At 43.6% G+C, this 25,590-nt stretch overlaps 1 protein-coding gene and 1 pseudogene across 1 annotated transcript in view; one reads left to right on the forward strand and one right to left on the reverse strand.

The window, feature by feature from the left end:
• The window catches only part of LOC141197697 (uncharacterized), a 38,091-nt gene extending 13,408 nt beyond the window's left edge, over positions 1-24,683 (forward strand). Inside the window, exons 2-5 of the mRNA XM_073662785.1 lie at positions 16,801-16,941; positions 18,729-18,808; positions 19,025-19,115; positions 23,570-24,683. Of these exons, the coding sequence (XP_073518886.1) occupies positions 16,801-16,941; positions 18,729-18,808; positions 19,025-19,115; positions 23,570-24,663 (1,406 nt within the window). The 3' untranslated portion in view covers positions 24,664-24,683. The remainder of the gene's footprint in view (positions 1-16,800; positions 16,942-18,728; positions 18,809-19,024; positions 19,116-23,569) is intronic.
• LOC141197748 (COP9 signalosome complex subunit 7b pseudogene) lies at positions 22,408-23,378 on the reverse strand (annotated as a pseudogene).
• Positions 24,684-25,590: the final 907 nt, after the last annotated feature.

The following is a 25,590-nucleotide window of genomic DNA, read 5'->3' on the forward strand; positions in this document are numbered from 1 at the left end:
CTCCAGCACTACCCGTACTGGGACTCTCACCACCATCACTCCCTCCATCCACTACACTGCCCTGGGGCTGCACTCTTCCCGTGGGGAGTCACACCACCTCAGCTGCACCCACCATCGGCCCCAGCGGTCTGCCCTGCAGCGGCGGTTCCTAATAACCGCAATCCACGGGTGGCGTAGTCGGACATTATCAATAGTGCGTAGCAGACTACCATTGGTCTGACCACCCTGAGCCGCGGAAACGGGCTGCCACTACTACCCCCATCGTTTCCCTATTGCCCGGATCCGAGTCATATACAGTATATATAGTTTTACTGAAAGGTCCTGGAATGAGTGGAAAGTAGACAGATGTTCTCTTTGCGGTCAGAAACAACTGACTCTGAGATGTGTAGAGACACTAATCATTTCTTTGGAGAAACAGGACGCTTAGAATATAATCTATAGTCTGCTGCAAGAATTCATTTTTGTTGCCTCTTATCTGATTTTGCATTATATATATATACTAGAAATAGGCCGGATGCTATTGCATGGGGAGTGCGGTGAAATGAACCTCTGTGTACCCTTAGTGGTGCTAACAGGAGCAGTGGCCATGTGTCCCACCATTTGCGCTTTCCAACATCCCTGTTCTATATCATCCTTCCGCATTTGTGTCTTGTATTTGTGGCATCATTTGACGTCGTTCACACCTGTGCACTGTCTCTTCCTTGTGTGCTGTATTTTGGGATCTGGTGTTGTGTTTCTTGAGTGATGGTCACTATGTGGCGTCTCCCTGTGTGCGGGTTTACACTATATGGTCTCTTGGAAGCTGTTGTGACTATAATTGGATGTGGTCCATTGTTTTGTGTAGTTTGATGTGTGTGTGATTGTCCGTTTCCAAGGTGGAGCAAAAAAACAGAAAGGAAGTGAAAGGATCCAATTTATTATCATGTCACAAATAATGGCAAAGCTTCATTTCTTAAAGTAATAATGGCCTCTCGTTTTCCTTTACTTAGCTGCTTTTTTCTTGCCATAATACAAATTCTAACAGTCTATTCAGGAGGACTATCAGCTGTGTATCCACCAGACTTCTGCACAACACAACTGATGGTCCCAACCCCATTTATAAGGCAAGAAATCCCACTTATTAAACCTGACAGGGCACACCTGTGAAGTGAAAACCATTTCCGGTGACTACCCCTTGAAGCTCATCAAGAGAATGCCAAGAGTGTGCAAAGCAGTCATCAAAGCAAAAGGAGGCTACTTTGAAGAACCTAGAATATATGACATATTTTCAGTTGTTTCACACTTTTTTGTTAAGTATATAATTCCACATGTGTTAATTCATAGTTTTGATGCCTTCAGTGTGAATGTACAATTTTCATAGTCATGAAAATACAGAAAAATCTTTAAATGAGAAGGTGCGTCCAAACTTTTGGTCTGTACGTGTATATTCCATGCATTATAATCAGAGGTGTATATACCATGGTTTTTTTTTTCTATATAATATTATACATTATAACCTTTTCTTTTGCTATTTTAATCTCAATTTTTCAATATTATTTGTTTTTATTCTGTTATTTCGACAACCTATAATTTCTTTACTTTGAAAAATTGGGCGTGAGGAACTATCAACACGCCCATATGATGGGGCAGTCGAACTTATAAATTGTAACTCCCTACATGTATTTGTATACTAGGATTAAGAACTTTTGGTGATCGATACGCGTAGGTTTCACAGTGTCTCTTTTTTGTTGAGGAGAAGGTGACTCCTACAGGATGAGATAGAAAAATGCAATGTGCCTAAGAACTAACAGGCAGGTAATTGCTTACTATCTGCCTGTTCTACCCTGTGGCGGCTCTGTTCACTCCTGAACTGCTCCTAACAGCGATTCTGCTGCTTCACGTCAACAGAACAGCTCTTCCTCTTCCCGGCTGCTCTGTCAATGAGGCGAGACTGCCAACTTCATTCTCATTGACAGATGGCTCCCTGCAGTTAGGCAGCAGGGAGCTAGCTGTCAAGTCAGCATGATATTGGCAGTCATACCCCATCAACAGAGCAGAGAGGGAGCTGCAAAATCACTGTCAGGAGCGATACGTGACCTCTCTGAAATGGCAGAGATCGGCACCGGGCCCAACAGGCATATAGTTAGCAAATACTTACCTTTTAGTTCTTAGGCCTATGGTAGAAAAAAAATAAAATAGTCGCGGACAACCCCTTTTAATAATTAGGAGCAGGAATTCTCTGAATGATGCTATAATCAAGAAAACATGAAATTCTCTCCTGCCCAGTCAGTCTGCCCGGTCTGTTACACCATGATTACCGAAACCTCGACTCAGTCCACCACCCATTTGTATTACCACATACCCGGCTCTGCTTGGCCTCTGTTACCAGGCCATTGGCTTGTCTGACTGCACTTAAGTTTCGCCCTGGTACCACTTATCTGCATCTCCAGAAGTTTCCCATTTCTCTATTACACTCTTCAAATTACATTTTGAGACTTTCTCCTCCTGTTGTTGCACATATTTTTTTTCCCTTCATCTGCACAGGTATCATTAATCTATCAACTATAATGGCCGTACCAGGTCCTGCAGGTCCTGTATCCCGTGCACATGACGTGGGCAGTGCACGGCATGCCGCTAGTTTTTATTCTGAGTGCTCTTATATACGGTGGTAGTTTTACACAATGTTGAGCCTGTGATTTGCAGAGTGAAATGTCTGACTGCTAGAACAGAAGTGTACGGCAGATTCTACAGCATGGATACATAAAGGACGTCCTGGGGGAATATACCTCCCTCCAACACTTGTCCAGTCCCTGCCTCACACTAGAGACATTTATAATAACTCCAGGACTATGGAGCTGGTCATTTTCTCATAATCTGTGGCCATTATTAGTGATCTCGCATTGTACGGTAATATCACCCTGGAGGTTGTGATGTATTTAGTGTAATAGCGCCATCTAGAATATACAGTATATATCAGGTGATACCATGCTTTCTATAGTTAGTCGTCTTATGTGCCCTCTATAGCTATCTATTATACTTTATATTTCTTTATAATAATTTGTAATAAATTACTTGATAGTTTTACAGCTTTATGATGTTTATTAATCTGCTGTAATTATAAAAGAAAGTCCAACCTTACAGTGGACACAGGTGGAAGTGTCCTCCATGATGGTGTAGGCTGAGGTGGAGCAAGTATATAGTCAGTGGGGGATCAAGATGACCAGTATTCCCCAGGGTTCCTTGTTATCAGGGAGGGACCCGGTGTATGCAATCAAAAGATCTTCTCCTCTGACCGGCTGTGTGCCATCAACAGGTAATGATCCTCTGTCCGGCTGTGTGCCATCAACAGGTAATGACCATCCGGCAGTGCGACATCAACTGGTCATCACCCTCCAGCTGTGTGCCATCAACAGGTAATGACCATCCGGCAGTGCGCCATCAACAGGTAATGACCCTCTGGCTATGGCCATCAATAGGTCATCACCCTCCGGCTGTGTACAATCAACAGGTAATGACCATCCGGCAGTGCGTCATGAACAGGTAATGACCATCCGGCAGTGCGCCATGAACAGGTAATGACCATCCGGCTGTGTGCCATCAACAGGTAATGATCCTCTGTCCGGCTGTGTGCCTTCAACAGGTAATGACCCTCTGGCTATGGCCATCAATAGGTCATCACCCTCCGGCTGTGTGCGATCAAATGTTTTTATCTTCTGTCCAGTTTTGTGCCATCAAGAGGTAATGACCCTCCAGCTGTGGGCCATCAACAGGTCATCACCCTTCGGCATTTAGGCTTCTTGTCTTCTGTAAGATGCGATTCTTGAGTCTCCTGATGTTAAAAAATATTTAAAAAATCACCGATTAAACTAATAATCTATCTTGTACATAAGCATCACAATTTATAATCTATCTAGCGCATAAGTATGACAATTTAGCTCACAGAACATACACTATGCTAAAACATTAGACCCTACAAGCAGAAATTTGCTAAACTAACATAAATATAACTGACAAATCAGTAGAAAAATCGCTACCAATGGCACAGCTCTCTTCACATCAACCTGTAACCATAGTAGATAAGAAATAGAGGACAATGCTCATAGTCAGTTATCAACAATTCGGCATGGGGCATCCCACCAGAGACATTATAATATCTAGTAGATTATAGATGGCAATAGAATTTACCAACAAGCACATAGTACGCCAAACTCAAGTACATAGTATGCCAAACCTCGACACGTTTTCCTAAAATAGGTTCATCAGAAGCACATACTAGACAGTGATACTTAGCAAAGCGTTCATAGATATATGCGCCATATGATAAGGTGCTAAAGTGCAAGTGTGTGACAAAATATCCATTCGATTTCAGGTGCAATGCTGCATTGTATATAGTAAGATGGTGCCCATCAGACAGCATGTATAGGACTAACCTGTGATGAAAACACGAGCAATTGGAAAGTTCAAGCAGTTGCCTTCTCAATCTTCCTCGCCTCTAAAACATCTAAGGAAACATCTTCTCCTCTTGATTTTGGGTTGAGGTGTTGTAGGCATTTCAGGCTCTGGCATTCTAGGTTCTGACATACTAGGTTCTGACATGCTAGGTTCTGGTGTTCTAGGTTCTGGTGCTCTTGACTCTGGAATTCTGGGTTGTTGGCTTCTCTGAAAAATCAGTAACCTCTCTTTATGCTCCGTGGAACTTCGAGCTCTTCTTCCTATATTGTGAGGGATCGTTCTGACCCAGACAATATCACTGAACGCCACTTTATAGTTGCAGCTAGGAACCTTTTTCGCATCCTGCGGTGCAGGAGCCATGGATGGAGTAGAACATTTGCCATTGGGCAGGACAGGTGTTCTCCTGGAGTCTTGCTCCTGAATCTGAGGGATGCAAATCAGCTCCTTACAAGCACTTTGTTCCTTCAGAATGGTTTTGTTCTCAGGAGTTTTCTGATTGTTTCACCAGGTTCAGACATTGCCCACTTGCTCAGGACAAGACTTAAGGCCAAATACTCTAGTATTGTCAGTAGTGTCATCACCGCAACAAAAACTGCGTCACGGAAGAGCCAAAGAGGAAGATTGATGGATGCTTGATAGGTGCTTCTCCTGAGATCCACGGGTAGTGGGTCATCCTATAATAAAGAAAAAAAACATAATAAAGTCCTGTATATTTATACCCAATCCAGTCAAACAGAGAGCCCTTGTTATTATACAGTGATGGATACATTATCAAGCAACTTTCAGAAATATCCCATTGAGAAGATCAGGAAGAAGTTTGGGATTCACCTCCAGGGTCCATGGAATATTATTTACAGTTGGACTTTCATATGACGGACGGTCACGTGTCCAGTATGAGAAGTCCTGCAAGAGGCGATGTTCTCATTAGCTGATCCTTGTGACCTCCATATTGATGAGAACATACTCGCACTCAGTGTACTGTAATGTGGGGGGTAGAGCAACGTAAAGCACAGAAATGATAGGATGATACTCATCATCTCCAGAGGTCTCTCAGCACCAAGGTATGGTCAATGAGATACAAGCTGCAGATGGGCCGAGGCTTCTAATATACCCAGGGGTGACATCACAAAGCCCTCTGTGACATCATTGCACAGTTCTATCCATCATGTCACTGATACTTTGGACCTAACTAAATGTCTAAAAGAGAACCCTTCCACATGATTTCCAATCACGGAGCAGCTTCAGTTTTTCAAGAAAAGTTTAAAAAATATAATCTGTGCTGTGATTGGTCACAATGGCACATGAAGCAGAACGTCTTTAGATCTTTTAAAGGGAAAGTGTCAGCAATTTTTTTACAATTGTAAAATTGTAAAGTATTTATATATAAATACACATATATATTTAAAAAGGTTCCAATGGTATAAAATCTGAAAAAAATATTTTAACTTTTTTGATGTTTTCATCTTGTAAACACTAGGGGGAGCAGCTGCTGACATTTCCATGAAAACAGAATACAGCTAGCTCGCATTACGACTGCAGTAAAAGTGGGCGGGATCTGCTCACATGGGTGTGATGTGACTCCTTCCCTTCTGGGCATTTGCAAAAAGGTAAATGAGACTGTAGTTTAGGATCACAGTGCGGAGCGATCACTGGTGACTGCAAAGTGATATATAAGGGACAACACCAAAGTCATTAATCACTGCAAGGACAAGGCAGGAATGTGGGAGTCAGAGGGGTCACCCCACACTTATATCCCCTCTGACTGTCACTTCCTAAGCTCCTTTCCCTGCCATAACCTCTTATTCCCGCAGGTAAATTCTTACAGGACCCCCTCCCCATCCCCTTCCCCTGCCGCAGCTGATTCTAAACGTCCTCCATATGTAATAATAGACAGGTACTCACCGGCAGCCTATGGTAATTCACAGGGTAGAACAGGGTACAGCACAGAAACAATATGGCGATCCTCATTGTCTCCAGGGGGTATCTCAGCACCAAGATATGGCCAATGAGATATGAGATCCAGGTGGATGGAGCCCCCTTATATACCCCAAGGGTGACATCACAACGCCCTCTGTGACATCATCACCCACAACATTCCGTCACATGACATCACCCAGCACCAGCATCATGTGACCCAGCATAAATAGAAAGTCCTTGTTGCCTATAGCAACTATTCAAAACAAAGTTTAAACTTTTCCAACAGCTAAAGGCGGCTCTGTGATGGCAGTTTCTTCTTGTGGACGGTTGTGATAAATCTGCAGAACATCTACATAACGCGACATGTAGAAAATCCTGTCTTTTCCCCTCTGTTCTTCCTCTGGTGCTACAGAGACGGATAGAAGGAGCTTTTCCAGACCTTACAGTGCACAATATGGGACCTAATCACTGATATCCCAGATCTCCTCAGTACAAGCATACCGCCAACCTATGAGGACTAGAAAGAGGGCGAAACCATGCGGCACACGTAGTCTGACCACGCCCCTATCCACACCCCAAGCCACGCCCTTTTTATACCTTGGCAGGAGGAGATGTCTGTACAAAGAGCAAGTTATCAAAAGGCTGAAGGAACACTTTATCAACATGAATGAAGGTTTTGAAGGGCATCCACTGTCCCGGCACTACCGGAAGTTCCACAACCAATCTTATAAGGACACTAAGTTTTGTGGGATCCGATTAGTCCCCAGAAAATGGAGGGGTGGTGATTACCTGAGATTAATGTCGCGGATGGAATCCAAATGGTTCTTCACATTAAATAGCTTGGCTCTGAAGGGCCTTAATCACAAGAGTCAGCTGTATGCCTTCAACTCGCAGCGGTATATACTGTATGTATTTTTTATCCCAGTACCAATTGAACATTTACATTGCACTTTTATGAACCTCCTTATATTTTATCAATATAATATGTCTTTTGGATATGTTCCTTTGAATCCACCTATTTTATATATGTATTTGTTTCTATACATTGATACCCCTATTGGAGATACAATATAATGTTTTTATTTTTCTCCTTCATTTTTTCCTTTTTATCTCTTGATGGTACTAAGTGCCGAATTTATACTATCCTGGTAATATACACTGATTAACAGACTGTTTTTTATAGCCATCAGAAATATAAGTATATAATTTTTATTCATTTTTAACTAATTGTGAAAGTTTGAACAAAGTCTTTTTTATTATTATTTTTTTCACACACAGTCTATTCTTATTGGAATTCTATCTTAGTTCTATTGCACCTCCATATGTCCTTTTGCACCGTCTTGATAGTATTGGATCTTCCTCCATTTCTTTGGTTGTATTATCTTTGTGGGGGGCGTTTGGACTTTATTAGGTTACCAGTTTGACTACCAGCGAGAAGCTGACGAAGAGGAACTGTGAGTCCTCGAAACGCGTAGTTTTTTTTGGCCTATACAGGACATCGAAGGAGAAGGAGAGAGTCAATGCACAGGGATAAGCCCTCCTGATATCCAGAAGATATATATAACCATATCATATTATTGATACAAAATATAAATGCACAGAGTCAATAAAATCACTTAAAAACACCAAACCCCATCCTTACTTTTCAAGATACCTATTCCAAAGGTATATCTAGGTTTTCTGGCACCCGATGCAGAAGGGGCTGACTGGCACATTTTAGCTTGGGGGGCAAGCACACAGCAGTGGCCCATGAGTAGCGGCCCATCCTTAACATGTTTATTACCAGATGCATCATAAGCCTGTATTCACACGACCGTATTGTCTAAGTGCTGCCCGTGAAAAAAGCTGACAGCACTTGGACCAGTTCAGATGAGTGTTTGTAGTGGTCACACATAGTACATATTATTCTTATGTATTACTTAGTGTTGAGCGATACCTTCCGATATCGGGAAATATCGGATCGGATTGGATCGGACCGATACCTAAAAAGTATCGGATATCGCCGATTCCGATACCGGAAACCAATGCAAGTCAATGGGACACTAATATCGGAATGCCATCCCAGCGTGAGAGAATTTTCCTGATTGTTTAAAAGCCGGCGGGCGGTAAAAAGCCGGCGGGCGGTAAAAAGCCGCCGGCTTTTAAACAATCACACAGCCCCATACTGCTTCCCCGCAGCCTCCCACCCCGATCCTGCGCTCCCGCCGCCACCTCACATCCCGATCGTAAGTTAGGACCGGGCGGGGAGCGAAGCACCAAGGAGCAGGGAGCGAAGGACCCGGGCGGGGAAGCCGGCAGGGAAAAGACTTCACCGCCGGCTGTCCCGTTCTGTGCTGCGTTCTCCCGCCGGTTATTTCAAATGAACAGCTGAGGTATCAGGTGATGCTGATCAGCTGTTCATTTGAAGTAGCCGCGGTGCCCTCAGAGGGTTCATGTGAGTTCATTGCATGAACTCACATGAACTTTCCCACGGCCGCACAGGTCAGCCTAACCTCCCAGACCATCAGACCCATCATGATTGGTGTGTGCGCGGGTGTCTGTGCGATGTCTGCGTGCAGGCAGACATAGGACGATGTGACACTACTACTCCCATCGGCCTATGTCTGTCCCCCGTCCACTCGTGCCAGCAGGATCAGCTCGATGGGAGCTGTAGTTCCCATCAGCCTGATCCTGCTATTTAAACTGCCCCATATGTTATTTTTGCCCCTATACATCTTTTATTTTTTTAGGCCCCCATATATTTTTTTTAGTTTTTGGTCCCCAAAAACTTCATTTCTGCATCGTGGGCACATAGCCTAATGTTGGCGTGACCCCATGAATTTCGGGCTTAGGGCCAGCGGATAATACAAAGCTGGCCCTAACCCCTTTATTACCAGTGAGCCACCGCACCAGGGCCCTGGATGAGCTGGATACAGCGCCAGAAGATGGCGCTTCTATGAACGCGATATTTTCTGGGGTGGCTGCGGACTGCAGTTCGCAGCAGGGGGGTCCACAAAGCTTGGGCCACCCTGCGCTGTGGATTCCAGCCCCCAGCTGCTTAGTTGTACCTGGCTGGACACAAAAATAGGGCGAAGCCCCACGTATTTTTTTTTTTAATTATTTCATGAAATTCATGAAATAATAATAAAAAAAAAAAAGGGCTTCCCTATATTGCCGTGTCCGGCCAGGTACAAATAGGCAGCTGGGAGTTGGGGGCAGCCCGTTTCTGGATGCTGTACCTGCTGGCATACAAAAATATGGCGAAGCCCACATCAAAATTTTTGGTAAAAAATAATTAAAAAATAAATAATAATTTAGGGACGGCATCTTTATTAACCCCTCAAGTGTCATTTAGTGTTAAAATAAAGGATTTATTAAAAAAAAAATTGGCGTGGGCTCCCCCATAATTTTAGTCTCTAGCGGAGGTTAAGCAGACAGCTGGGGCAGATGTTTGAAGCCTGGGAAGGGGGTAGTACCCACGGAGCTTCCTAGGCTACTAATATCAGCCCCCAGCTGAATACCTAGCCTTTACTAGCTATTAAAATGGGGGACCCCCCAAAAAAATGACGTGGGTTCCCCTTATTTTAATAGCTAGCAAAGGCTAGGCAGACAGCTGGGGGCTGATATTAATAGTCTAGGAAGGGTGCCATGAATATTGGCCCCCTCCCAGGCTAGAAACAACAGCCCTCAGCCGCCCCAGATTTGGCACATCCTATTTGTGCGCCAAATCTGGCGCTTAGCCTCGCTCTTCCACGCTGCCCTGGTATGGTGGCAGGGGGTAATAGTGGTGGGGTTCATGTCAGCGCCAGCTGCCATGAAGCCCAGGTTAGTAATGATGGGCGTCTATAAGACACCCCCATTACTAACCTACAAAGTGTTAAAAAGAAAAAACACACACTACACCCAGAAAAAAATAATTTATTTGAAATAAAACACACCATTTTATTTAATTCTTAGTTTACTAAAAAAAAAAAAGTTACCTGTCCACGTTCCTGCTCTGATCTCCCATGCACAGCTGTCACATCTGGAGATGGTGACAGCTGTCATTGCTGCTGTAAGCTCACACTGCCGGGAACACGTCCGCTCCCGGCAGCGTGAGCCCCTGACTGAGGTCACCGGAGTGCATTCAGTCAGCGCAGCTCCGGAGACCTCCTTTACGGCACTGCTGTACCGTGGGAATTTCTCACGGTACAGCAGGGCCGTAATGGAGCTAACCGGAGCAGCGCTGCCTGAACTCCGGCGAACCCGCTTATGCAATGACGAGGCTGCTTTACAGCCACCGTCATTCTAGCGGCGGCAGCGGTTTAGAGCACTCACATTTTATGTGGCTGCTCTAAACTGGAGATCTCTATGGGACACTCTTGGACTACTACGGAGGGGTAAGGATAAGGTTGTGGTTTATTATTTTATATTTTATTACAGGAGATCGATGGCTTCGGGGAATTAGGTGTCTAGGTGAGTATAGGTGTAGTTTTTTATTTTTTACTTTATTTTAGGTGGCGATCGGCGGGGACAGGTAATGTATAAACTAATTTATTTTAGGCAACCACTGGCCACCAATGAAATGTATTTAAAATTTATTGGGGACCAAAAAAAAAATGGGGGCCTAAAAGAATAAAACATGTATAGGGGCAAAAATAACATATGGGGCAGTTTAAATAGCAGGATCAGACTGATGGGAACTACTGCTCCCATCGAGCTGATCCTGCTGGCGCGAGTGGACGGGGGACAGACATAGGCCGATAAGAGTAGTAGTGTCACATCGGCCTATGTCTGCCTGCACGCAGACACCCGCAAACACCTGCAGACACCCGCAAACACCCACAGACACCCGCAAACACCTGCAGACATCGTGCAGACACCTGCAAACACCCACAGACACCCGCAGACACCTCGCGCACACTAATCATCTCCATCCTCTTGTACCACCCCAGGTGCTCAGCCATGATCCAGGAAGACGGGAATGGTATGGGATTCTCGTCTTCCTGGATTGATGGGATGGTCTGGGAGGTGTGGCTGACCTATGTGGCCGTGGGAAAGTTCATGTGAGTTCATGCCGTCAAGCGTGAACTCACATGAACCCTCTGAGGGCACCGCGGCTACTTCAAATGAACAGCTGATCAGCATCAGCTGATACCTCAGCTGTTCATTTGAAATAACCGGCGGGAGAGCGCAGCACAGAACGGGAGAGCCCGCGGTGAAGTCTTTTTACTGCCGGCTTCCCCGCCCGGTTCCTTCGCTCCCCGCTCCTTGGTGCTACGCTCCCTGCCCGGTCCTAACTTACGATCGGGATGTGAGGTGGCGGGGGAAGCGGAGGATCGGGGTGGGAGGCTGCGGGGAAGCAGTATGGGGCTGTGTGATTGTTTAAAAACCAGCGGCTTTTTACCGCCCGCCAGGTATGCTGGGATGGCATTCTGATGACAGGCTGGATGGCAGCTGAGCGCTGCCATCCAGCTTGTCATCCTTCAGAGACACTGCAGAGCGCAGGCATTATGGGAACTTCCGATTCCGGTATCCGATATTCCAAAAGTATCGGAACTCAGTATCGGAACTCCGATACCGCGAATATCGGTCGATACCTGATATTACAGTATCGGAATGCTCAACACTAACCAGGACATGTGAAACTGGCCTAACACTGCGTGTGTGGTGCACAGATCATAGTTAGTCTGTAAGAGCCTGTAAGGGTATGTGCACATGATTAGCAATCGCTGTGTATTGGACGCAGTGCAAACCGCAGCAGCCAGATGTTAGAGCATAGTGGATGGGATTTCAAGAAATCCCATCCACTATGCGTCTCCGTGCATCTGCGGATTACCCGCGGACACGTACATGTGGCGCGTCTTCACAGACTGCAGCATGTCAATTTCTCTTGCGGAGACTAGCGACTCCGCAAGAGAAATTAGATCACTGTAATGTTTAGGATGCAGTGAATCCGCATGGTTCAATGAACACATGCGGATTCACCTGCGTGCAGCGCTTTGGACGCAGCATAAAGTATACTGCGTTCAAAGTGCTGCCAATACCGGCCGTGTGCACATACCCTAATGCGTCTCTAAGCACTTATTCTTAAGAATCTGAATCTTCTTCACCGCCAGCAGATGTCACAGCACTGACTGATGCAGAAAGGACATTTACAAGCAATATCAGATACTAGACAGTAACACAGGTCAGCAATAACCAGGAGTGAGCAGTCTGTACAGGAGCCGACACTCTGAGGACAGGGCAAAAAGCAATCTGTACTGCTTCAATAGATGCCTATACAGCTGTGTAATGAGGTTCTGGCTTTACAGTCAAAGGACTGGAGTTATAACAGTGAGAAAATTAGTATTAATTGCAAGAAGAGCCGTTTTTTGAGCCAAAAAGAGCCGGATCTTTTTGGTGAGCGGAGCCCAGTGAGCCAGATCTCCAAAAAAAGCCGGACTGCCCATCACTACAGCAGAGTCCTGCATCCACTGAGGCCCCTGATCATGTGACCCCTGACTCCTCCCCTCCTGTGACCTCATCACAGCTCCTGTGCGCACAGAGCAGCCATATATGTGGTGGCGGCTCTGCAGGTGGAGGTATGTGGAGATCCCCCATTACTGGCGCATTAACCCCTTTACCCCCGAGGGTGGTTTGCACTTTAATGACCAGGCCAATTTTTACAATTCTGACCACTGTCACTTTATGAGGTAATTACTCTGGAACGCTTCAACGGATCCCACTGATTCTGAGACTGTTTTTTCCTGACATATTGTACTTCATGATAGTGGTGAAATTTCATCGATATCACTTGCGTTTATTTGTGAAAAAAAAGGAAATTTGGCAAAAATTTAGCAATTTTCAAACTTTGAATTTTCATGCCCTTAAATCAGAGAGATATGTCACACAAAATAGTTAATAAATAACATTTCCCACATATCTACTTTACATCAGCACAATTTTGGAACCAACATTTCTTTTTTGTTAGAGAGCTATAAGGGTTAAAAGTTGACCAGCGATTTCTCATTTTTACAATAAAATGTACAAAACCATTTTTTTAGGGACCACATCACATTTGAAGTCACTTTGAGGGGTCTTTATGACAGAAAATACCCAAAAGTGACACCATTCTAAAAACTGCACCCCTCAAGGTGCTCAAAACCACATTCAAGAACTTTATTAACCCTTCAGGTGCTTCACAGGAATTTTTGAAATGGGGAAGAAAAAAATGAACATTTAACTTTTTTCACAAATATGTTACTTTAGACCCCAATTTTTTTATTTTCACAGAGGTAACCGGAAAAAAAGGACAACATTTCTTGTGCAATTTCCCCTGAGCACGCAGATACCCCATATGTGGGGAAAAAACACTGTTTGGGCGCACGGCAGGGTACGGAAGGGAAGGAGCGCCATTAGACTTTTTGAATGTAAAATTTGCTTGAATAATTAGCGGACGCCATGTTTGAGGAGTCCCTGATGTGAAACCCCCATAAGTGACTCCATTTTGGAAACTAGACCCCTCAGGGAACTTATCTAGATGTGTGGTGAACACCTTGAACCCACAGGTGCTTCACAGAAGTTTATATAATTGAGCCGTAAAAATAAAATTTTCACATTTTTCCCACAAAAATGTTTTTCAGCCCCCAATTTTGCATTTTCCTAAGGGTAACAGGCACCATACCATTTGTTGAGTCGCTTCTCCTGAGTAAGCCAATACCCCATATGTGGGAGAAAACCACTGTTTGGGCGCACGGCAGGGCTCGGAAGGGAAGGAACGCCATTTGACTTTTTAATTGTATAATTTGCTTGAATAATTAGCGGACGCCATGTTGCACTTGGGGAGCCCCTGATGTGCCTAAACAGTGGAAACCCCCCACAACAAACACCATTTTTGAAACTAGACCCCTCTGGGAACTTATCTAGATGTGTGGTTAGCACGTTGAACCCCCAAGGTGATTCACAGACGTTTATAACATGGAGCCGTGAAAATAAAAAAATCAAACTTCTTCCACAAAAATGATGTTTTAGCCCCAAATTTTTTATTTTCACAAGGGTAAGAGAAGTAAATGGACCTCAAAAACTTTTGTGCAATTTCTCCTGAGTACGCCGATACCCCATATGTGGGGAAAATACAGTGTTTGGGCGCACAGCAGAGTTCAGAAGGGAAGAAGCACTGTGTGACTTTTTGAACGCAAAATTGGCTGGAATTGAGAGCGGATGCCATGTTGCTTATGGAGAGCCCCTGATGTGCCTAAACAGTGGAAACCCCCCACAAGTGATCTCATTTTGGAAACTACACCTCTCCAGGATTTTATCAAGGGGTGTAGTGAACATTTTAAACCCAGAAGTACGACACAGAATTTGATAACATTAGGTCATCATATTGAATAAGTTGTCATCAGTCTTGAGCACAAGTGCTCTCTACTTGAGTTTGCATCGGGTACTCAGGTATGCTCTAAGTATCGCGGGTGCTCGAGTAACATGCTCGAGTCACTGCCCCGCATGTTTCACGGTTATTAGACACCCAAAAAAAACCCGCAGGGTTCACTCATGCATGGCAAGCAATCCCCGCAAGTTTTTTTGGGCCGTGAAGCATATGGGGTGGAAACTCAAGCATGTTACTCAAGCACCCGCGATACTCAGTGCATACCCAAGCACCCAGCACTCAAAGCGAGTCAACACAAGCACAACCCTAACCCTAGCATTACCCTAACGCTAGAGTTTATTTTTTACGCCTTTCCTCGTGCGGTATAAGGGATTAGATGACTTTATTCTTCGGGTCGGTGCGATTACAGCGATGCCAGATTCATATCGGGTTTTTATGACTGACAGCTGTCACACACTAAAGACGCTTTTTTTTGCAAAGACTATTTTTTGCATTGCCATATTTTGAGAGCTATAATTTTTGCATATTTCGTCCGACAGAGTCATGTGATGGATTGTTTTTTGCGGAACGAGTTGATGTTTTTATTGGTACCATTTTCAGGCACGTGACATTTTTTGGTCGCTTTCTATTCTGATTTTTGGGAGGCAGAATAAACAAAAACCAACAATTCAGGAATTGTTTTTTGTTTGTTTTTTTATGCCGTTCCGCGTATAGTGAAATTGATAATGCAGCTTTATTCTTCAGGTCAGTACATTTACAGCGGTACCACATTCATATAGTTTTTTATGTTTTGGAGCTTTTACACAATAAAAACTATTTTATAAAAAAAATATTTTTTTTGTATCGCTTTATTCTGAGAGCTACAACTTTTTTTATTTTTCGGCTGATGGAGATGTATGGCGGCTTGTTTTTTGCGGGACAAGATGACGTTTTCAGCGGTATGATAAAGCATCATTTTTTGCTTTTTTTTTTTTTTTTTTTTTTTACAGTGTTCACTAAAGGGGTTAACTAGTGGCATAGTTTTATAGGTCAGGTCGTTCCGAACGCAGCTATACTAAATAAGTGTACTTTTTATTATTTTGTTTTTTTAATAATAATATTTATTGATGGGTATATTATATTTTCATTTTTTTTTCTTTTTTTTATTATATTTTTACAATTTTTTTCTTTTTTTTTTAACTTTCTTACACTTTTTTTGCCTTTACATTGTGCCATTATGGAACTTTCCCTTTTTGCAGCCTGATCGGCTGTATAGCATAGAGAACAGCAGCAGCTCCCTATTCTATGCAGCCTGTCAGCGCTGCACACAGGGAGGTTACTTTGATCATGCACTGCGCATGACCAAAGTAACTTCCTGCCTCCTGTTGACCCGGATGTTGTCATGACGACATCGAGTCGTCATGACAACATCCGAGACCATACTCAGATGCCACGGGATGCCGGGAGAGGAGGTGAGTACCGGTGCTTACTTCCGCAATGCTGCGATCGACTTCGATCACAGCATTGAGGGAGCTAATGTGCCGGGAGCAGTGCGGGACCGCTCCTGGCACATAGCACTGGGTGTCAGCTGTGACAATCAGCTGACACCCGGCGGCGATCGCCCCGCACTGCTTGTGTGCGGGCGCCATCGCCACACGCGTAATAGTACATAGCTGGTCTATAAAGCCCAGGGCGCAGCTACGTACTATTACGGGCAAGGTCATAAAGGGGTTAATACTAGAAATATATTACTCAGGGGATATCGCAGCCAATTCCCACAAGAATAATCCTGGGAACACAGAATTAGATGATTATTTCTCAGCAGTTTCTATAGGACTTAATACATTTCTGATTCTGGAGAGTAATATAAATACGGCAGAAAACAAAGGAATAAAGTTCAGAGAAGAAGCTTCATAGAAACACAATGAAGTTACAGACGTCATTTAACCCTTTGGGATTGATTCCAGGGAGTAAATCCAGAACACGTCTCTGTAGAAGTTTACAACGTTGTGATTGTGAATCCGCTGCGGTCGTCTCTTCTAACACCGACTATCAGAGATCAGAACTTTTAGCACCATCTCCAAGAAATGTCTGGCCACGGTGGTCTCACCAAACTTCTGCTCTTCTTCATTCTTTTCTTGCAGGGGCTGCAGTGGATTTCATCCTAGATTCATGGAGCCGAATAGAGGAGCCATGTTCCTTCAGTCTGATTGTAATTGATCATTACATTTGTCCAACGTCCACATTACCACAAGGATCTTTACTGAGTAAATCACATCAGAACTGTAGCTGGTAAAATAAACCACCCATTTCCACAGGTGTCCCATCTAATTGGTGGGAAAACTGTCACCTGTAATAATCCTCCAACAGTTCTGGCATGACAAACACGGAAAAGTGCCCCTTTATGGATATGAAAGAAAGTCTGTTTAGACACTTTAGCTTAATAGTATCAGCTCTAATCAAATGGTTAGAAAGTGATTTACCCTGAAGATTCACAAATTGTGGGGTTGTTTTAAAAATGTTATGTTTAGGGTGTTTTTGTGAAGGAATCATGTATTGCTCCCATAGTACAGTGCCTTTTCTTGGCCCCCACACACAGTATACTATTCCCCTAGTACCGCCATCCACCCACACACTGTATAATGTTTCGACTTTACCTCTATCCCCAATTTTATTTTTTTGGAGTGTTTTTCATGTATTATATGGAAACCTATGCGAAAATGCTTAAAAAAAATCCCATCATATCCAGAGAGAAAAATACATTGTACATGGAGAATTTGGCATTAAATATCTCTTGTCTTGGTGTTCTTACAAACAAGCTTTTATAAATGTCTCAAATTTCTATGTCTGAATCAGACATTAGATCCACTGTGATAGAACATTACAGTCCGGGGAAAACGGGGCACATTCACATAGACGGCCGGTGGTGATGTAGTCAGTGACGGACTTCGGCCAAATATGTTTCTAGAACCAAAGTAGAAGATGAAGATGTCGTCCTCCTCATGAAGTAGTTATTTCTCATGTCACTTGAAATGAATATCTCCTGCAGTATTACTAATGCCGATTGCAGTGTCAGTAAATCAGCCGAAAATTAGCTTTATGGAAGATGAGTCTTGGAGAAACGTGTTCAGCTACAGACTCAGAGGAAGAAACTGCTTGTTGTCTGTGGCCTAAAATATATAGGTTTTATTACTAGATGTAAAGAAGAAATCTAAATACTGTAAAATAATATATCTCATCATATGTTTCCCCTTATTATCTCCAGTAATTGTATTATTACACAGGATTTTTATGATGTTACATCTGCTCATCTTCTCCTCATTCAGGTCTCTACAATATCGGATCCTCTCAATGAAGATCTTCTATAGAAGATAATTTTCCTGATTTACCAATCAAAGATGGATATGGACAGAGACAAGATGGTGGAGAGGATATTACACCTCACCCTGGAGATCCTCTTCCGGCTTACTGGAGAGGTGAGAGATTCTGATGACGTCACATTACATCATTCTTATCTATGGGAATAACAGATGGACAGAACTGGAGAGGTGAGGACTCTGGAAATGTCTGTAGTGATATTTTTTACTGTGTCTCTCCATAACCAGGATTACACAGTAGTGAAGAAGACCTCTAGTGAGCGCTGTCAGGACCCTGTGTCTGAGGGATGGGGAAGACCCCTGAGCCCAATCACGAGGCCTCCACCTCACCCCCTGATACATGAGGACATCAATGACCAGAAGATCGTAGAACTCACCTACAAGATGATTGAGCTGCTGACTGGAGAGGTGACACTGCTGGGAATGCTGGGACATTATACAGTAACTCTATGAAGGGATCGGGGGGATGACGGTATCATTATATGTGTCAGGTTCCTATAAGGTGTCAGGATGTTGCAGTCTATTTCTCCATGGAGGAGTGGGAGTATTTAGAAGGACACAAAGATCTGTACAAGGACATCATGGAGGTTCCCCAGCCCCTCACATCACCAGGTAATAGACAGGACTAAACACACACGGCCTATAATTCTCTGTATGTAAAGAATGAATTCAGTCCCTGTATGTGTTTCCTCCAGGTCTATCCAGTAAGATGACAACATCAGAGAGATGTCCCCGTCCTCTTCTTACACAGAACTGTAAGCAAGAAGATCCCAATGTTCCTCAGGATCATCAGGTAGATGGAGAGAAGGTGTCATGAGATCTCCCCTATGATGTGTAGACGGCTGTGAAGGTCTCGTGCTCAGTCTTGTTTTATCCACCAGTATTATATGTTTTATACTTGTGTAATGAGAACGGTGGAGATGGCAGGATTAGAGCTGATCATTGATGTGACGTCTCCATCTGTCTGTGACTTTTACAGTATTTGTTTCAGGGTGAAGATCTGACCCATATTGATACTACAGAGACATATGTGAGGGGTGATGAGTGGTGTAAAGAGGAGATTCCTACATATGACTACCCAGGTGAGTAGTATCCACTAAATGCAGAGAAGTTACAGATTCTTCGCAATCACCGGCTGTGGTTTATTTATCGATCATGTAGTCCGGCCGTATCGTTTGATCACCATTTTGCCAATAGAAAACGACATTCTCCTCCTCCCAAAACTGTTCAAATGACTTAGGTCATTGAAAGCACTTTTCTATAGAACTTAACCTGGAGGATCCACCTACCCACTGGGATTAGAAGACACTGACTCTTATCTGCCCAGGTCTTTAAACCACAAAGCCAAATGACAGCGTACGTAGAATGTTCTGACAAGTGAGAAAATCACTTGAAGAAAAATATTATGATGGGCCTGTAAGAGAAAGCGGAGGGTAATGATGCTGTTGGCTTCCTAGATCCCTGATATCTTATTGGATGAATCTACCTTCTCTCCCTTCTGTGCTGCTGAATGTGCTCATATGATTCCTACAAGACCAGGTCCAGTCTTTCTGGCCAACCTTCACTTTTATTAAAGACAACATTAAATGTGCAGTGAGGCCAAGTGTGAATTTCTGTACAATAACAAAAGAGTTTTCTTTTATTCTGACTTTTCAATTTCTTTTAAAACCGACTAACTTCAAACAGGATTGCAATAAACTATACAGAAAGCATTACACCTGTGCCATGATATATCTCTAAGCTAAATTTAAGACACCTCATCTCTGCAGTATTATAAAAAGTTCTCTTTGAACGTCTAATATTTCTTCTTGAAACTCATCTGACAGAAAATATTGTCCCTTACGATAGTTTAGATTGCCAAGAGCCACCGAGCCCCATACTCTAATTACCCCAGAGAGGTTTCACCACTAGTTACTCATTTTTTACAGATGAAGACTGTTGAGTTTGATCATTTCAGTAGATATGTTAGAGTTTATAATCACAGTTTTTGAGTACAGTAGTTAGTGCCCAAAATCCTCTGATTTAACCCCTTTCTGCAGCCAGTTTTTTGTTCCTAATCAGGCCCCATTTTTTCAAATCTGACGTGTGTCACTTTATGTCGTGATAACTTTGGAATTTTTCACAAAGGATAATAAGCCTTGCTCGTCACACTTTCACCCCTCTACATGGACCTGGACATACACAGAGACCCCCAAGCTTGGACCTTGGTGTTACCTGCTCTTCTGTAGTGTGACATGGCAAGAAGAATAGTCAGGTAGCCGAGTCAGAACAGAGAGGGCATAGAAAATACAAAATCAGAAGACCAAGTAGTCAGTAAACGGGCCGGGGTCACAACAGGAAACAAATGCACAAGCCGGGAGCTGAGCACAGAGGACTGAACCAGAGGAGAACAAGGCTGTATCTGGCAGCTTCCAGCAATATGCTTCCAGCTTTAGTAGGGTGCGGTGCTTTCCAAATGGCTGAAGCAGGGAGCAGATTACTCCAGCTGGACAGCACACACACGCATACAGCCAGACTGGATGGTACTACTGGTCCCAGGCATCCTAATCTTAGTGGCTGGACAGAGCCTGCGCCGCCCAGAGCTTCTGACGTCTCCTCCATCACCAGCGCCGCCTGCAGGATGAATAAGGCGGCTCCTGGTGACAGAAGCAAACGTCGCAGGAGCAGATCCCAGAGGAGATGGGACCCACCATTTACAGAAGCCCTAATATGACAAAATGAAAGAAAACCAGAGCAGTAGAAATCCCCATAAAGTGACTCCATTTTGGAATTTATAACCAGTCAGTGAAATAATCTATAGGACTAGTGACTATTTTGACTCCACAGTGTTTTTCTGGAAATTAGCACACAGTGGATGATGGAGAGTGAAAATTGCAAATATACTATTTTAATACCCAACACATAGTGTCCAGATTGTGCTCCAGGAAACACACACCGTAAATTAATTGGGTTCTTCTCACTATAGTAATGCCAAATACATGGATGGTACATGTGGTTTGGGCGCACTGCAAGGCTCAGAAGTGAGGGGGAGATTTGACTTTGGGGGAGCGGATATTGCTGGATTGGGTTATGGAAGCCATGTTGCTTTTCAAGAGCCTTTGAGCCACTAATGATGTGGAAACCTCTGTTTTTCCACTGACAGATGATGGACTTGAGTGGGGACTTGTTTTTTATGAGATGAGTAGAAGTTTTTATTGGTATCATTTTCGCCTACATTCCATATTTTATTCCATATTTGGGAGTAGAGTTGGACACCACGCTCTACTGGTTCATTATATGAGGTTTTCTATCAGACTGTGAACTGTTATTGTCTTCTTTGTCTTGTGAATAATTCAGTATTTTGGAGTGCATTTTTTTCCTTGCTTTAGACGCTGCGCTTTTTGTCTCTTTTGGTACGTCATGTTATAAATAAAGCAGATTTGTTTTTGATACTTTCTGGTATATAGCTTTAACAAAACTTAATATTGATACAGTCGTGTGCGGATGCGTTTTTAACGCATTTACGCAGCATGTGTGGTTTTTTACCTGCATATTTTCTGCATCAATGGCAAGTCTATGGAAATAATCCACACATAAAACGATGTACACCCAACATGTACGGCTGGTCAGTTTATGCAGCCTAAACAAAGCACAGAGGGTGTGAGATTTCTATGACTCCATCCACTCTGCTGGACTTGTAAGACGCTACGTTTTTTACGCTCTGACAATACGCAGCATCAAAAACTCACCAAGCGCCTATTATGGGAACCCAACCTTATGTGTCTGTTTTATCATGTTTTGCATTCTCTGGCAGTTTCTGTGATCTGTCTTTAAGAAAGCACCACATACATATGTTCTACTGTTTTACATCTTAATCTTTTCCACAAGCCATACAGATATAGTTGGATACAGGAAATTGCAGCTCACATATGAAGTGGACTTTCTCTTCCTGCCAGATGACCATTAAAAATTATTTTTCTGCATTTCAAAAACTGCCCTCAAATACATGGCATGTCAAGATCAGGCAAAAATGACTCATTACAAGAAGAAAGAAAATACAGTCTCCTGGAAAAATAATGCTTTAACAGGGTGCATTTAAGGAAATAGGAAAACTTTCTGTACAGATCTGTCCCTACTGCACATTTCAAATCTCCAGAGAAGAGATGACAGGACCAAAGTCACCTGGGATTTTATAACCACACAGCAATAAGCAGCCATTTCTAGAATCCTCTCCGTGACAGGGAAGGCTACTGTATACCGCAGTGACTTCCACAGCAGTCCTCTCCAGCAGGGAGATGGATCCACAAACTTATAGGCAAAATGTCCTGATCTGCATGGACAACAATCTGCAAACCAAGCTGGATCTCAGCAGTGCTAAAGCTAATGGGTTCACTGTCACTCTTAGCAGGCAGGGTCTCCAAGGGTTTTGGATGGAAAGAGGCAGATACAATGATGGCATGTGGTTAAGTCTGTAAACAGTCCAGGAGCAGTTGTATGCCCCCTGGAGCCTCTTCCATATTTTCAGCTTCATTAGTGGTGGCTGGAGACCAGACCTGTAACCTTTGACATCTTCTTAGTGGGCTGTTGCTGCTCAGCAAGAGGGGGTCCTTCCCGCTCTGCAAGGTGCTGGTCCGTGTCCTGAGCAGTTGAGGAAGCTGTGGCTTTCAGAGTTTTTTTTAATATTTGTCACTTCTGTTTCTATTTGCTGCTGTGTACGGATGTGGTTCTCCTTGTATTGGTTTGCCCTCACCACTTGCTGTTCAATCCCCATTAAGACGGCTTCACAACCATCACACCACTCTTGAAGGGTTTTCACAATGCTACTTATGTCCTTCTTGGGAATGTCCCGTCCAATGCAGAAATCAACTTCTAGCACATGATTGCGTTGATCCAGTTTGCCCTGAATGATGTCTGTGTAAACTGCTTCTATGATTAAATCCTCCAACTCTCGGAGGTTCCTCATGTCTAAATCTTTCAGGAGCAGAGTATGGAATGCACTTCATCCTGGACACAAGGCTCACAATTGTCAGGTGTTTCAGCTTGTTTTTCTGTACAGCCGAAAGTTCTGGCAAATTATCTTTTAATGCAACATAATCTGGATATGTCCCATAGGCAAACAAATTTAGGAGCTGTAAGTAGCCAGAATGTGAACGGTCTGCAAGCTCTTGTACTGTGGGTAAATTTAGAAGTTCTCCGAATACATAGACTCCTGGGGTGTCTAATACTTGGTTGATAAGGGCTGGAAGAGCTGAGCCTTTAGTGCCTTTGGCTAGTAAGATGAATTGCTCCAGGACACTACTGGTTGGCTTCTGTACTCCTGCCATACTACAGCTATGGGTCTAAGAGCTTATGACTTCGCTGTTCTGGTCTGAACACACTCCATCCGGGTCTACCGTGTGGTTGTCAGGCAGCCATGACAGCGCCGGGTCCGCTGGAATTAACAATTCAGTATTTTAACGTAACTTGCCATTTTTACTGACAGTTTAAGTAGAAATGTTCAAAAATATTAAATTCAAGGATATTTTATTCAAAAATAATAATTGTTTTTTCTTGGCAGATGACTGTACCAGAAGATCAGAGGGACAGCTGACATCTTCCATTTTTAAATCAGATAGTCTTGAGATCCCAGAGGATATAATTGAAGTGAATGCCATTACCCCGGATATACCATCATCCCTTCACTGCAAAGATCTGTCATCTGATCCTTTGAAACAGGTCCTGTCTTATGATTCATTACTGAATACTAAAGAAAAGCAAAGTCACAAAATAAGCATTAAAAAACGAACTGCTCCTAAAGCAAATAAGTCATTTTCACAATCAGAATATGGAAATAGTTTTCCCCTTGAAAACATCAAAAACATTCACACAGCAGAGAATATATTTTCATGTTCCAAGTGTGGGAAATGTTTTAACCAGAAATCAAATCTTGTTAGACGCCAGAGAACTAACACAGGGGAGAAGCCATTTTCGTGTTCAGAATGTGGGAAATGTTTTCCACAGATATCAACCTTTATCAGACATCAGAAGACTCACACAGGAGAGAAGCCTTTTTCATGTCCAGAATGCGGAAAATGTTTTACAGAGAAATCAAATCTTGCTACACATCAGAGAACCCACACTGGGGAGAAGCCTTATTCGTGTTCAGAATGTGGGAAATGTTTTAGCTTGAAAGTGCATCTTGATAGACACCACAGAACTCACACAGGGGAGAAGCCTTTTCCATGTTCAGAATGTGGGAAATGTTTTAGCTGGAAAGCGCATCTTGATAGACACCAGAGAACCCACACAGGGGAGAAGCCTTTTTCATGTTCAGAATGTGGGAAATGTTTTAACCGAAAAGCGCATCTTGATAGACACCAGAGAATGCACACAGGGGAGAAGCCTTTTTCATGTTCAGAATGTGGGAAATATTTTAGCTGGAAAGCACATCTTGATAGACACCAGAGAACCCACACAGGGGAGAAGCCTTTTTCATGTTCAGAATGTGGGAAATGTTTTAACCGAAAAGCGCATCTTGATAGACACCAGAGAATGCACACAGGAGGAAAGCCCTTTTCCTGTTCAGAATATGGAAAATGTTTTATGAAGAAATCATCTTTTCTTAGTCACCAGAGCAGTCACTCAGGGGAGAAGTCTTTTTCATGTTCTTAATGTGGGAAATGTTTTACTTGGAAATCAACTTTTAAAGAAACCGGTCACCAGCAAAAACACTATTAAACCTGCAGATATGGGCTTAATCTGTAGGTTAATAGCATTACTAACTTGTCCGGAGCTTGCATGTAGTATGCTCCCCGGCAGCATTCGCTTTCAGTAAGTGGGGGCGGCGCCAGCGCAGGTTCAGTCGCCGCTATGAGAATACGGAGGGGCGTCTGTAACCGCACCCCCAGCCCTGACTGACACTGGCTCTGCATTGGGGCCGGCTGTCAGTCAGTGCCGGGGTGTGGTTACAGCCACAGCCCCCAGATCAGTGATTGAACCAGCGCTTTCACTGCCCCACTGACTGAAACCGAATGCTGCTGGGGAGAATAAAGTTAATTTTCTCCCCACAGCATTCAACTACGTGCAGGCGCTGTGCAGGTTAGCACATATCTGCAGGTAAATAGCACTTTTGATGGTGACAGGTTCCCTTTAACCCCTTCACGACCTATAAATACATCATAGGTTGCCTCCCTCTTTTTGGTGCGGGCTCCAGCACTGACCTTGCATGGTTTCAGGCACATGACAGCTGATCTGATCAGCTGTCATGTGTCCCCTAACAGCTGCGGGTGGAATCATGATCCATCGCTGGCTGTTAACATGTTAAATGCTGCTGTCAATCTCTGACTGCAACATTTAACATGATCGCGCCGGAAGTGCATCATTAGTTCCGGTCATTGGCACCGTTGTCACATTAACGTGGCTTGCCGATGGGTTGACATGACAACTCGTGGTCGGCAGGAGAGTCCTGTGGTGGTCATTGCTGATCTGCCCTGTGGCTGGCATTCATAGCAGATGATCAAGTCTGCTACACATAGCACATAGCTTGTAGCACAAGCGATCAGAAGATCGCAGTGTCAAGTCTCCTAAGAAGACTATTGA

This window comes from Phyllobates terribilis, unplaced genomic scaffold, assembly GCF_046119375.1.
Source record: "Phyllobates terribilis strain yellow unplaced genomic scaffold, ASM4611937v1 Scaffold_86__1_contigs__length_6382490, whole genome shotgun sequence".
In the NCBI taxonomy this organism is placed as follows: Eukaryota; Metazoa; Chordata; class Amphibia; order Anura; family Dendrobatidae; genus Phyllobates; species Phyllobates terribilis.